General features: G+C 53.1%; 1 protein-coding gene across 2 annotated transcripts in view; it reads left to right on the plus strand.

Annotated features, from left to right (window-relative positions):
• The first annotated feature begins 6,517 nt into the window (after nt 1–6,517).
• KCNAB1 (potassium voltage-gated channel subfamily A regulatory beta subunit 1) overlaps nt 6,518–13,367 on the plus strand; it is a 50,102-nt gene continuing 43,252 nt past the window's right edge. The window contains exon 1 of one of the 2 annotated variants that reach the window (XM_079315149.1): nt 6,518–7,055. In XM_079315149.1, the coding sequence (XP_079171275.1) occupies nt 6,784–7,055 (272 nt within the window). In that variant the 5' untranslated portion in view covers nt 6,518–6,783. Of the gene's footprint in view, nt 7,056–9,405; nt 9,895–13,367 lie in introns of those variants that run through there. The other variant, XM_079315151.1, reaches the window with a different exon arrangement.

The raw sequence follows: 13,367 nt of genomic DNA on the forward strand, positions 1-13,367 counted from the left end.
CTTTTCCAAAGGGGGTGGAGATTTGCACCCACACCTGTCATAACCTCTTTGAGCTCCAGTGCTGGCAGTGCTGATCGATTCCTTTGCTGCAGGATGGGGCCCTGTGCTTGTTAATCCCTGTCAGTGGGTGTTTGCTGGGGCAGCTCCTGTCCTAGCAGGTGAAAGCTGACCTCAAAGAGAGCTCCCCAGTGAAGTTCCAGTGTGTTTAGGTGTGGTCAGGAAGGGCTGAGGGCACTGCTGATGTTTCTGGGTGGGATCTCTCAGAAGGGTGCAGAGGCAGGAGCTGAATCTCTGTGAGATGCAAACCCCCTCAGTTCTCACAGCAACAGGCTCGTCCTCGTGGCTGTGTTGCCTTGACAGCAAACAAGCAAAGCTGAAAGGATCACTAAAAATAATGCAAATAATGCAGAGAGCTCTGAAACCCAGCCCCTGCTGGATCCTGCCCAGGCTGTCCCTGTGCAGCTGCAGCTTGTGCTGGGGTAAAACGTGCCCCAGGGAGGGCTGGGGGCTGCAGGGGAGATGCTGCCCTGGGACACCCCCTGCAGCTCTCCTGGGCTGGGACCTTTTGTTCCCTGCACGCTGCACCCCTGGAAAAATCCCCCTTGGAGTTGCACCCTAACTCTGGGCACCATGTCTGCTGTGCACTGTCAGCATCCTTGAGCCCCTGGGCTGCTTCCCTCTGGAGCAGCACCTCTGTGCTCTTCTTTGGGTCAGAAAACCGAATATTGAGCATTTCAGGAGTAAACTATTGCACTATGAATGGAAATGTCTTGCTGGAGTGGAGTGTGTGCCCCTCAGCCCCTGGCTGCCAGCTGTGCCATGCAGGGCTGTGCTTGGTGTGCTCATCCCAGCAGTTCTGGGTGGGTGTGGGACAGCCAGACTGGAGAGAAACATCATACTCTGTTCACATTTCTTAAAAACCAGTTATATTTAGCACCTAGTTTACAATCTAATACCTGTAGCTGCCCTGTACAATTGTTCACCTGGAGTCTTCAGTAAAACATGTCAGCAATTAGAAGAATTTGTATTGGGGGCACTCCCCATCAGTCTCAATTTTTAACATTTTTCTGCTTGTGAAATGATAAAGTACTGTGAGCCTTAATTTTTATCCACAAATAAAAATATTATGTTTGAACCTTGGTGTGGCTGTTTTTTTTTTTTTTAAGGGCTTATTTGTAAAATCTTTATTATGAATGGGACAGTATTTTGGGTTGAACAAGCTGTTTTTACAGATGTAATTGATTTAAATGTCTCCTCGAGAGCCCCTTTAGAGCTGGAATATTTCTCTTTTCCCACAGTGGTTTGGGATACAGAGATCAATACAAAGCTGCTTGCAGGATTTCTTCCCTTTTTTAAATGTTATTTCGGGTAGGAAAAAAAAACTTTGTGGGGTCAATGAAGCATTGGGGAGAGCCAAGTTTGAGTTGTTAATTAAGGAGTTGTGTCTGTTAATTAAAGAGGAGGGTGTGTGTTCTTTACAGGGTGTGGCTGTGCCCTGGTGGCTCCTGGGGGGTTTCTGCACAGGAATGCTGTTCTGGGAAATGCTCCCAGTGCTGCTTTTGCAGTCATTTGGTGACACTTTGGTGACCTGGGACAAGGCCAGGGCCCAGCTTCTCTCTCCACAGCTGGAGCTGGCCCAGCTGTTGGGGTTCCATGGTGGGGATGCAGAATCAGATTTGGGGGGTTTAGAGGAAAAGAGGGTTTCTGGATGAGCTCAGAGTGATGCCTGGGGTGGGTGAGGGCTGAAGGAAAAGCTGAGCCCAGGCAGCCTGGATGGTGGAGGGGCAGGGAGCCAGCAGCACACACCCCCAGGCTGGGAGCTGCCTGAGTCAGGGCTGGGATTTGGGATGATCTCTGTGCTCTGCAGAGCTGGGGTTTATTTTTAGTCCCTGTGTGGTGCTGATTGCCATGGCAATGCCACAGCACAGCAGGATCCAGGGGTGGGCACGGGGCTCCTGGCTGGGATTTGGGATGGAGGGACAGCTCTGGCTGCTCCAGGGTGGGGGTTCAGCTCCCAGCCAGAGCTCTGGGAACCAAACACAATCCTGCAGGCACAGGAGGCTGCCCAGGAATGGGATCCATTCTGAGTGAGAATTCTGAATCCATCCTGGGAGCACTCACCTGCTCAGCAGGGATCACCTGCCCAGGAGAATGGCCAGAACTATTGTGAATCCATCCTGGGAGCACTCACCTGCCCAGGGAATGGCCAGAACTATTCTGGATCCATCCTGGGAGCACTCACTTGCCCAGGAGAATGGCCAGGAATTGCTCTGAATCCATCCTGGGAGCACTCACCTGCCCAGGAGAATGGCCAGAACTATTGTGAATCCATCCTGGGAGCACTCACCTGCTCAGGAGCATGGCCAGGAATTGCTCTGAATCCATCCTGGGAGCACTCTCACCTGCCCAGGAGCATGGCCAGGAATTGCTCTGAATCCATCCTGGGAGCACTCACCTGCTCAGCTACAGCAGCTCAGGCTTTGTCTGAAATTCCATCAGAAAAGTAAAGCCCCCATGGGTGGTTGTGCCCTTCTGGGCTGTTTGAGCAGGTTGGGGCTCAGCAGGCTCAGAGGGCTCCTGCAGCCCCTGCCCAGCACAGCTGAGCCTGCAGAGAGCTCTGAGTGAGTGCTGCATTCTCCTTGGCCCTGCAAGTTTTCTCTTTCTCATCACGGGGTCCTTGGTCACTCCTTGGTGCAGCTCAGAGCAAGCCCAGAGGAGCTGCTCATGAGTGACCTCCCTGAACCCAGCCAAGAGGGAAAAAGGAGTTAATTAACACACCCAGGAATTTTCCCCTTCACTTGGGTGAGCTGGGACTGGCCTTTGGCCCTGCAATCACATCTAGAAATTACTGGGTGAGATGAAAGGCTGCAGAGAGGCACTTCCACTTCAGATTTTAATTTCAGCAGATTGGCTCTCGAGGCTGCTGTGCCCCTCTGCCCTTCAGGGAGGGAGCTGGGAGCTCTCCCAGGGGCTGCTTTTGGGATCTGGGTGGACAGGTGGGCTCACAGTGGTCTCAGAGGTCTGGTGAAACTGCCTGGCTCCAGGATTCCAGGCTGAGCAGAGGTTTGTGTGCTGCCAGAGCAGGGTGAGCCACTTAAACCCAATTAAACACCTTAATGAACCTTTCCCTGGTGGGGTTTCAATTACCTGGAGCAGAGGAGAGCTGGGAAGAGCCTGAGCTCTGTGGCTGGTGGGATCAGGAGCTGGGCAGGGCTGTGCTCCTGTGGGACCAAACTCCTTTGTTTGCTCAGGGATCAGTGACAGGCACATCCCAAAACAACCCCAAACCTTAAACCTCTCTAAACATCCCTTCCAGGGGCTGAACTGCTGCTCACTGTCTGGCCTGGGTGTGCAGAGCTTTGGGGTGTGCAGGTGTGGAGCTGAGAAAACGTGGGGAGCAGGTGCTGGGAGCTGCTGCGGGATCTGGATTTTGGGATCATTTTAAGAGAGGGTGAGCTGTGAACGTGTTTTAGTGGAATTACTGGAGAATTGCAGGATCTGAGTGTGTGTCCTGCATTCCTTGACTCTGGAACAAGGCACTGACAGGCTGGGAGAGCTGGGGGTGCTCACCTGGAGAGCTCAGAGCCCCTGGCAGAGCCTGAAGGGATCCAGGAGAGCTGGGGAGGGACTGGGGACAGGGATGGAGGGACAGGACACAGGGAGTGGAGAAGGGCAGGGCTGGATGGGATGTTGGGAATTAGGAATTCCCAGCTGGGATGGAATTCCCAGAGCAGCTGTGGCTGCCCCTGGATCCTGGCAGTGCCCAGGGCCAGGCTGGACATGGGACTGGAGCACTGGGACAGTGGGAGGTGTCCCTGTCACACCAGGGGTGGCACGGGGTGGCATTTAAGGTCCCTTCCACCCAAACCATTCCTCCACCCTGTCAAAATCAATTTGTGGTGCAGAAAGTCAGGATGGGCCCCCTGTGAGTGACACTGTGGGGTCCCACTGGCCACCACAGAGGTGTCACAGGAGCAGCACATCCTGCTGGAAAACTGCTCTGATTTTAAAGCCAGGTTTAAGTGGGCCCTGTGTGCATTAACCCATCCAGGCCACCTCCTGCTTCCCCAGCAGAAAACAGCTGCTGCAGGGGTTTAGAAGCTTCTCTTATTTACATCTGAAAAAAGGAGGTTTGGCTAAAAGGGTGCCTGAGCTGGAGGGAAAGGGATTAATCCAGGCTCTGATCCTGGGGGTTCCTGAATGTTCTGCTTTAGGGCCAGGGGCACAAACAGCACGGGGGGTTTCAGAGCCCTGTGGAGGCTCTTCTGCCCCTCTGCACCCCTCGGTGCTCCCTCAGCTGCAGGAGCTGGGGATGGTGTTGGATTCCCTGTAAATGCTCTGGGTTCCAGCCCTGGGGACTGCAGCTGGAATAAAAATCAGATTTTAGAAAGCATTTTAAGAAGAGAAAGAAATTTTCAAAACCTGGCATAATTTATTAATGAACATAAGTTCCACAACATTATATCATTAATACAATAATCAGTTGTAATTCCTAATGAGCTACAGGTAGAGAATTCCTAAAAGATGATTCTTTACATTTATACATTGTGCAGGCAAGTTAGAAATGCATAAATTATATCATATATTACTTTAACAGATGACTTCCTAGAAAAAGCAATAGAAAAAGAATAGAAAAGGAATACAGAACAGGTAGAGAGTTCCTAAAAGATGATTCTGTACATTTATACATTGTGCAGGCAAGTTAGAAATGCATAAATTATATCATATATTACTTTAACAGATGACTGCCTAGAAAAAGCAATAGAAAAGGCAATAGCAAAGGAATAGAAAAGGGAATATAAAAAAGAATAGAAAAGAGAATAGCAAAGGAATAGAAAAGGAGTATAAAAGGAATACAGGAGGCAGGGGGTCAGTTTGAGGCATTTCTCCCTGCAGCATCCCCGCAGCAGCAGGAGGGTTTGGGGTGGGTCTGTCCCCCCAGGATTCCAGTATCAATATTTCAGGGCAGCTTTGCTTTCAGGAAATCAATCGCCCTGCAATTTTTATAAGGCGAGCCGGGCTCTCCTTTCGTGCCAGGCTGTGGAATGACCCGGACACCAAAGCCTAACCACGCGTCAGGAGCATCCAGGCGCACAATGGCCCGCGCAGCCCGACAATGCCCCGCCGGGACGGGACAAATCGCCGCGCTTAACTCAGGCTCCAGGTCACCGATACCTCTCCGAGTCCTTGGGTTAAGAGAATGAGAGGCTGAGGAAGCACAACGTGCCTTTTGTGCAGCTCTTTGAGAACTTTATTTAACTTTTGATAACCGACTTCCACGTGGGAAGACCTGAAGGATTTTAGCAGCCTTCAGCTCGTGTGCATGTAATATAAATATGTATTGCTTCACTGCTCAGGGTTGGTTTAAATGCTCCTGGAGTTTCTGGGAAGCACTTTAAAGTTTGAGGATGAACACGTTGGATCAGGCACAGAACAGGAATGTTTTAACAGCTCAAAGTTTGAGTCATTTTTCCAGAGTTTTGCAAAACTTCCAGTCAATATTTTAGTGCTATATCTGCTAAATAGGTTGGATAGCACCAGTTCTTGTTGGAGGTCAATTCTGTAGGACTTACCCCAAAAGGTGATGGAACTGCTTTGTGGAAAAGCAGCCAAAAAGGGGATTTTTTTTAAATTTTAATTTTAATTTTTCATTTGTCCTGTAACCCCTCTGGCTCCAGAACCACAGTTGTAGATGGTACATAGGCATAATAGAGCCTGTCCTAAAAACATCAGCATGTTTCTCAACCTTCACTAGAACTCACACTACTACTCTGCATGTAAAACTTTTCACTTACTAAAAGCATTAGAATTCACCCTAAAACTTACTTACTTCTACTTAAACATCTACTTTATGTGTGAGTGGCTTAACACACTTCAATGCATCCACAGACTGTAATTCAATCCTTGCGCTTGCATTTCTCTCCGAAAAATTCAAACAGACCCCTGACTCAGTGGCTCCAGCAGGGGGTGGGAAACCATCCCGAGCTGCTCCAGAGCTCGCTGGGCTCCCCTGCAGGGATCCTCGCCGGGGGCAGCCCCGGGAGACCCTCCGGGCTCCGCTTCGGGCCGATCCCAGCGCTTGGGAGGCGATGCCTGCCCAGTCGCGCTGGGCACACGGCTGTGCCCGTGCTCCCGAAGTGGCCGCTGTGATTAGAGCTGTAATCTCTCTATCAGCTTTTGCATTTCAGGCCGGGGAGGGGAATTAATGCCATTCCCGTGTCCGCCTTTCCATCCATTTCCCGAACAGCGTTTCCTCGGGAGCAGCCGGACTTTGCTCTCACCCTAAGGGTGGCCGAGCCCCCGAATTCCTGCAGACCCCTCGGAGGATGGAATCTGCTGCTGAACGGGGCGGCCCGAGGAGCTGCAGGGGGAGGAGGAGGAGGAGGGAGGCGATGGGCACAGGGATGCTCCGGCACCAAGCGCGCTGCAATTTGCCCGGGCCAGCCCACGTGGGCCGGGGTTCGCCCTCAAGGTGACACGTGTGACTTCACCTCGCTGCTCGCAGAGCCAGGCTTTTCCAGAAGCCTCCGCCGGGAGCCCTGCTCCGTCCAGGGCCGGCTGTGCCGGCTGCGATGTTTTTGGGACTGTCCCCCGCCCCGGCTGCCGAGCCGCTGGCGCGCCGCAGCCGCTCCAGATGTTTCCATGAGAAGGTTGCGGCTCTTCTTTCTGGTTAAGCCCCGCAGACACGTCTCTAATTACAGCTTTGAGGCCGGCGTGAGGTTATAGAGGGAGAAGGAGCGCGCTGCAATCACTTCCCATGATTTGAGCGCTCCGGCTCCGAGGATGCTGGCGGCACGCACGGGCACCGTGGGGGGAAAGAACGCCGAGGATCCCCTGAAGCTGAGGAAGCAGTCGGTGCTGTCCCTGGGCAGCAGGGAGCGAGCCCTGAAGAGCTCGGCCGAGGGCAGCAAGGAGGGCCGGGCCCGGGCCGGGCAGCCCCAGCAGCGGGCGCGGCGCCTGGCGCTGCTGCGGGAGCTGGAGATGAACTGGTACCTGCGGCTGTGCGAGCTGTCCCACGAGTACACCATCGCCTACACCACCGGCATGCCCCACAGGTACGTGCCCTGCCCGGCCCGGAGTGCTGCTGGCCGCCGGGACCCACATAAGGATAGTAATAAGAGTAATAAGAATGATAATAATAGCAACAATACTAATCATAATGGTAGTAATAATAATAGAAAGGTCTTCGGCTTTATAAGTCTGATTTTTCTGGTTGTTCGTGCTTTGCAGAGCTGAATATCCTGCAAACTTGTAATAATAATAATAGCAACAATAATAATAATCATAGCGGTAGTAATAGTGATAATAATAGAAAGGTCATTGACTTTATAAGTCTGATTTTTCTGCTTGTTCGTGCTTTACAGAGCTGAATCCTGCACACTTGTCTCTCAGTTCCCATAACTTCTCCGGCACAAGCCCCCCGTGCTTGTTGAGCCTTGTTTCTGCTTTGCCCGAGTGGTTCTGTGTGAATAGAGCTGCAGAGCTGCTGCTGCGGGTGGCAGGAGGGTCCCTGTCCCCCCCTGCGGGAAGGAGCCCCGGCAGGGGAAACCTGCAGCCGCTGCATCTCTTATCCCATCGGGCTTAAATGTCGCAGCCTCCAGAATCTGATCTTGCTCCTTTAAAAAAATATAAGGGGATCTTGGTATTAGTGGAAATTAGACGTGCGAGTCTCTAATCTCCTGTGCGGGGTCAGACCCTCATTGAAACGGGAACCTCAGTAGGAACTGCCCGCGGTGCTGCGGGTCCGGCCCGGGGAGGGGTCGGGAGGGGACGGGAAGGGAGGCTCCTTCCCCTCACCTGGGGCTTTTTCCTTCCCCTCACCTGGGCCTTTGCTTCCCCTCCTTTGGGGCTTTGCTTCCCCTCCTTTGGGGCTTTGCTTCGCCTCCTTTGGGGCTTTGCTTCACTTAATTTGGGGCTTTTTTCTTTACCTCCTTTGGGGCTTTTTCCCTCACCTCCTTTGGGGCTTTGCTTCACCTCCCTTCAGGTTTTCTTTCACCTCTCTTCAGTAGCAGCCAGGATTCCAGCTGGGAATCCACCGAGATCTTCCCTGATCCCAGGCAGGGTGGGGATGCCTGCAGTGCCCAGCACAAACTGAGCTCTTGCAGATATTCTGGGATAAGAAATTAATTACACTACAACAAAAATTAGGAGGGGGCAGATTCTGGGTCCAGTGCCCAGCAGCCTGTGGTTGGCACCCATAAAAACAAATTGCTGGGGAAGAACTTTTGGGAGCACTAAGTTTCTAAAGATGCTGATCCACACAAACCCTGATCCTCCAAACCAGCAAAACCCTTGTGTCCAAAAACTCTGAGGAGCTCGCAGAAATATTTCTTAGTGCTGGTTCACCTTGCATTATGGATGAGCAGGGAGCTGGGGCTGGCAGGAGGTGAAGCAAAGAGAGCTGCAGCAGAGATCACAGGTACAGCCTTGGAGCTACACTGTGGGGAGGAAACACGGGGACAGCCTTGGGGACAGGGCAGGGACATCCCTGGGACAGGGCAGGGACCTGCTGCCCTCCCTGGAGCTGCCAAGAGCTGGGTTGAAACCCCCCTGCACACCCCCATGGGATCAGCACTGTGAGAACACGACCCCATCCAGGGCAGGACCCTCCTGAGGACACCCAGGGCCACCCACACCCTGATGTGACAGTCACACAGGAAAATAACGGGGTAATCCCACTGCTCCTGCCAAACCCCTCTGTGACATTGAATTATGAGCTTTTCAAATATATTCTGGGGTTGGGATCAGTCTTTCTTTATCTGCTTTGAAAGATTTAAGGATTAGTTGAGTTCATGATACATCCATCACTTGATTATTTAACTTATTTTTCTAATGTGTTTGGGGCTGAAATGGGGTGAGTTTTTAGAGTAGAAGAGTCTCAGACATCTCCCTCAGTGGCATGGGGCAGAGCTTGGCAAGATTGGACAGAAAAGGGCACCGTGGCCCTCCTGGGTGTTGTAGGGATGAAAACCATAAAAACCATCCCAGGGTTGTTCAGTGGCTGGACAGGGCTTGGAGCAACCTGGGACAGTGGGAGGTGTCCCTGCCATGGCAGAGGAGCTTGGAATAAGATGAGCTTTAAGGTCCCTTGCAGCCCAAACCATCCTGTGAGTCTATGAACCAGACCCTTTTTGTGTGCTGCTCAGCAGTGGTGAAACCATTGTTAACACCACAATTTAATTCCTGTGACTTGTCTCAGCCCAGGAGGCTGCAGATGCTGGGGAAGTTCCCAGACCAGGTAACCCCAGCTGTGAGAGCTCCCTGTGACTAAACAAGACATTCCAGTGAGCTGCAGAGTTCATGTGGCCAGCCCAGAGCCTGAAATACACCCTGTGAGAGCATTTGGTTTATTGGCCTTGGATTGAATCCCAAGCAAATATTTCTCATTATCTAAATATAAGACCTGAGAAACGGGGTCAGTGCTCTATTCCCACCAGCAGTCCCCATCCCTTGGAGTGCTGGGCCAGGAGAGGTCCCAGCAGATGAACAAGATTGCTGATCTTGGCCAAAACCCATCCTGGGCATCAACCAGAAGGGGCAGGTTGCAACAACACGAAGAAAATCTGGGAGAAAACCGAGAAAAGCTGAGAAAAACCGAGAAAAGTTTGGCAGCTCTGCGACCCTCACGGGGATCTGTGGGTCTCCCGCGGGTCCCGGGAGCTGCTGAGCCGCACCCCGGGGTGGCCCCGGTGGCCCCATGCACCTGTACAAGCCAGCCTGCGGCGACATCCCCCCGCGCAGGGCGCGGGCCCGGCGGGCGGGCGATGCCCCGCGGGCTCCGGGAGCCGCCGCGGGCCGGCCCGGGGATCGCGGCCCCGGCACGGGCAGCGAACAGCTGGAGAGCGTCCTGCAGCTGCACGGGCTGAGCCTGCGGCACAGCGGCATGAGCTACAGGTACGGGGCTGGCACCCGGGCTGGCACCTGGGCTGGCACCCGGGCTGGCACCCGGGCTGGCACCCGGGCTGTCTGTGACACCGGGCTGGCACCCGGGCTGTCACCCGGGCTGTCTGTGACACCGGGCTGTCACCTGGGCTGTCACCTGGGCTGTCACCTGGGCTGGCACCCGGGCTGGCACCCGGGCTGTCACCCGGGCTGGCACCCGGGCTGTCACCCGGGCTGTCTGTGACACCGGGCTGTCACCTGGGCTGTCACCTGGGCTGTCACCTGGGCTGGCACCCGGGCTGGCACCCGGGCTGTCTGTGACACCGGGCTGTCACCTGGGCTGTCACCTGGGCTGTCACCTGGGCTGTCTGTGACACCGGGCTGTCACCTGGGCTGTCACCTGGGCTGTCACCTGGGTGGTCACCTGGGCTGTCTGTGACACCGGGCTGTCACCTGGACTGTCACCCGGGCTGTCACCCGGGCTGTCTGTGACACCGGGCTGTCACCTGGGCTGTCACCCGGGCTGTCACCCGGGCTGTCTGTGACACCAGGCTCAGGGAGGAGCCCGGCACACCTTTGGGTGGGCTGGCAGCAGTGTGGTTGCCTTTGTGAGTTCTTGAATGTTCCTGAGTGCTGTGAGAATTAGGATGGCTTTGAGGGAAGATGGATGTGTGTGAGCTCTTCTCTTAAAAATCTGAATTTGATCTTTCGCGATTGAATAATCACAGAACCGTGGGATGGTTTGGGTTGGGAGGTAAAAATTCATCTCACTCCACCCTGCCATGAGCAGGACACCTTCCACTATCCCAGGTTGCTCCAACTTGGCCTTGAGCACTTCTAGGATGGGGAAAAACATTGAATTTTCCAGCTCAGATCCGGAACCCTGAGACCCTCACCCTCCCCATAGAGTAAATAGACCTGGAGCCCAAAAGCCCGGCTGGGTCCAGGCTGGGAAATGTGTGGTTCTGGGTCAGAAAGGGTGTCCAAAGGAAAGGGTGAGATCATGCTGGGAGCTGGGACAGCCTGGGGACAGGGGCTGCTGGCTGGGGCTGGTGGCTGAAGGGACGCTGCTGTTGTCACTGCACTTTGCTTCCAAAGAGGTTCCCTTTAAAAGGATGACATCCTCTATGGAAAGTCTACAAGTTCTCTCTGCTTCTAAGAAAAGCAAATTTTCTTGGAAACATTTGCTGTCCCAAGAGGTTTCTTTGCCCGTGGCTAGTCTGAGCTTAAAATTGAAATAAGACACCATGAGTGGTATTGTTATGGCTCCAGCACAGTCCCAGCTTTTGCTGCTGGGTGGGGAAATTTGGTGACAATGTGCAGGGATGGGTGGAAGAGCAGTTCTGGAGTCAGGACCAGGAGAAATGGCAAAGGGCTTTGTGCTGGGGACAGCTGGGCACCCTGGGGACAGCTGGGGATGGAATGGGAGAGTCCCAGGGATGCTGTGCTGGCAGGAGGAACCCCAGGCTGGCAGGAATCTCATTCCCTGGGGATTCTCACCTGGAAGCTTGCCACTCTTTAATGAGAAATTCCTTTTCTCCTTCTGATGATCCTAATCCCACCTTGCAGTTATGTTTGAAAAGGTTGATGTCCTTTTCAGGACAGGAAAATCCCCATTTATCTTGTTTCTCTCTAATTCTGCCCTTTCCACGGTGTTGGTCCATGCAGAAGTGATTTAAAACTTGTTCCCATCACAGTGTTCCCATCAAGGGCTGTGATCCCCTGTCTGAAGTGTCCTCCACAGATTGTCCTGGTGCATGGACACATCCTGAACTGGGACCAAGCCCAAAAGGCATCACCCAAAAGTTGACAGCAGTGTCCATCTCTGGGTTCTGCTGCACCAAAACCTGCCCAGTCCAGGGCAGAAACCTGCAAAGAGCTTGGGGAGAAGATTTCTGTAGGGTTGGATACCCCACCCCAGTGGAGAGCAGAGTTTAAACCTTAAAAAAAAATTAATTAATGAGAGATTGTGGGGCAGCTGTGGCTGCAGGAGCCCCTGCACTCACTCACCTTGGTTAGTGGGGTGTCTGCATGAGCAGAGCTTCAGTCACAGGGAAATAAAGCAGGTGCTTCACTTCTGTTGAAGCTGATGGATTGGAGCTCTGCTCCACTCTGAGTGTGCACATTTTTCACAGCTGACAGGAGCAGATGTAACCTACTGTGTATCCCAGGGATCCAGGGATTTCTCCTGTGGGAGAGGGGCTGGGCAGAGGGCTCAGCTGAGGGCAGGGATGCTCCAGCACCTTCCACAGGGTGTTTTCTCCTCCAGAATTCTCTCTGACTGTGAGCTTGGACATTTTCTTCTGCTGCCCCATGGATGTTTCTTCAGCTCTCCATGGGTCCAGCCTAAAGCCAGTGCAGCAGAAGCTCCTTCTTTTTTAACATTTATTCAATTTCCTGTGGCAAGTAATGAATTGTGAACAAGAAACACTTACTGAACACTTGTAAGCTGGTTCATTTACAAGCTGATCAGCTTTTTTCCCTTTCATTGCTTCAGCCCATGCAGCACAGTTCAGTGTTGGAGGAGACCCCAAAGTGCAGCAGAGTGTGAGCTTGGCTCGTTTCTGATGACAGCAGAATTTCTCTCAGATGAAGCACCACTTGAAAGCAAATTTGGTGCCTTGTTATCCATCGAGGTGTTCATTGCTCAGCTCCTTTGCTGGGCTGAGGCTGTGGCTGTAAAATCTCCCAGTGTTCTGCTCCTTGCTGATTCCAGCAGGGTCTGGGCAGCTGCACTCAGAGGGCCTGGGGGGGAAATCTTATATGGGTAGATGTGTCTGCAAGAGCACCCAGGCAGCTCCTGCAAAACATGCTGCTGGCAAATGTTGGGGTGGGAAGTATTTATGGAGGTCACAGAGTCCTGAGGCACTGCTGGGTTAGCCCAGGCTGCAGCTGGGCTGGGCTTTGCATTCCTGTTTTATCTATTTTATCTATTTATCTATTTTGTGTTAGCTCAGGTTCTGTTCCAGGAGGGTGAATCCTTCCCCCAGCACAGAAATCCCTGACAAATCCACCTGCCATTGGGGTGTCCTGCAGGGAACCCCTGAGTTCCTGCATCCCCAGACAGCACTGTCCTCTCTCTGTTGCTTTTGTTGGTTAAGCAACAACTTAAAACCTGGGAATTTAGGATTGGGAAACTTTTATGCAGAGGCTGGCCAGCCCTTTGTAGGATGTTCCTTTTCCTTACCCCTTTTCTCCTTCCCCATTTTCCCTCTCCCCTTCTCCTGATTGCAGAGGGAGCTGTGAGGAGCTGGCAGCAAGCCCTTGGCCAGTGCTGGCCATCCCATTTGACATGGCTCAGCAGCCTGGGCTCTGGCCAGCCCGGGGGTCTGAGGGATGGGATTGTCCCTGCACGGGGAGGGTGATTAAACAGGCTTTTGGCTTAGGGAAAAGATGATGGGCAGGGATTACAGATGTGATTAAATCAGGAACAGCCTGTAGCCAATCACTCACCGTCTCCCACCACGCAGGAACTGGGACAGGGG

This window comes from Erithacus rubecula (genome assembly GCF_903797595.1).
Source record: "Erithacus rubecula genome assembly, chromosome: 11".
Classification (NCBI taxonomy): domain Eukaryota; kingdom Metazoa; phylum Chordata; class Aves; order Passeriformes; family Muscicapidae; genus Erithacus; species Erithacus rubecula.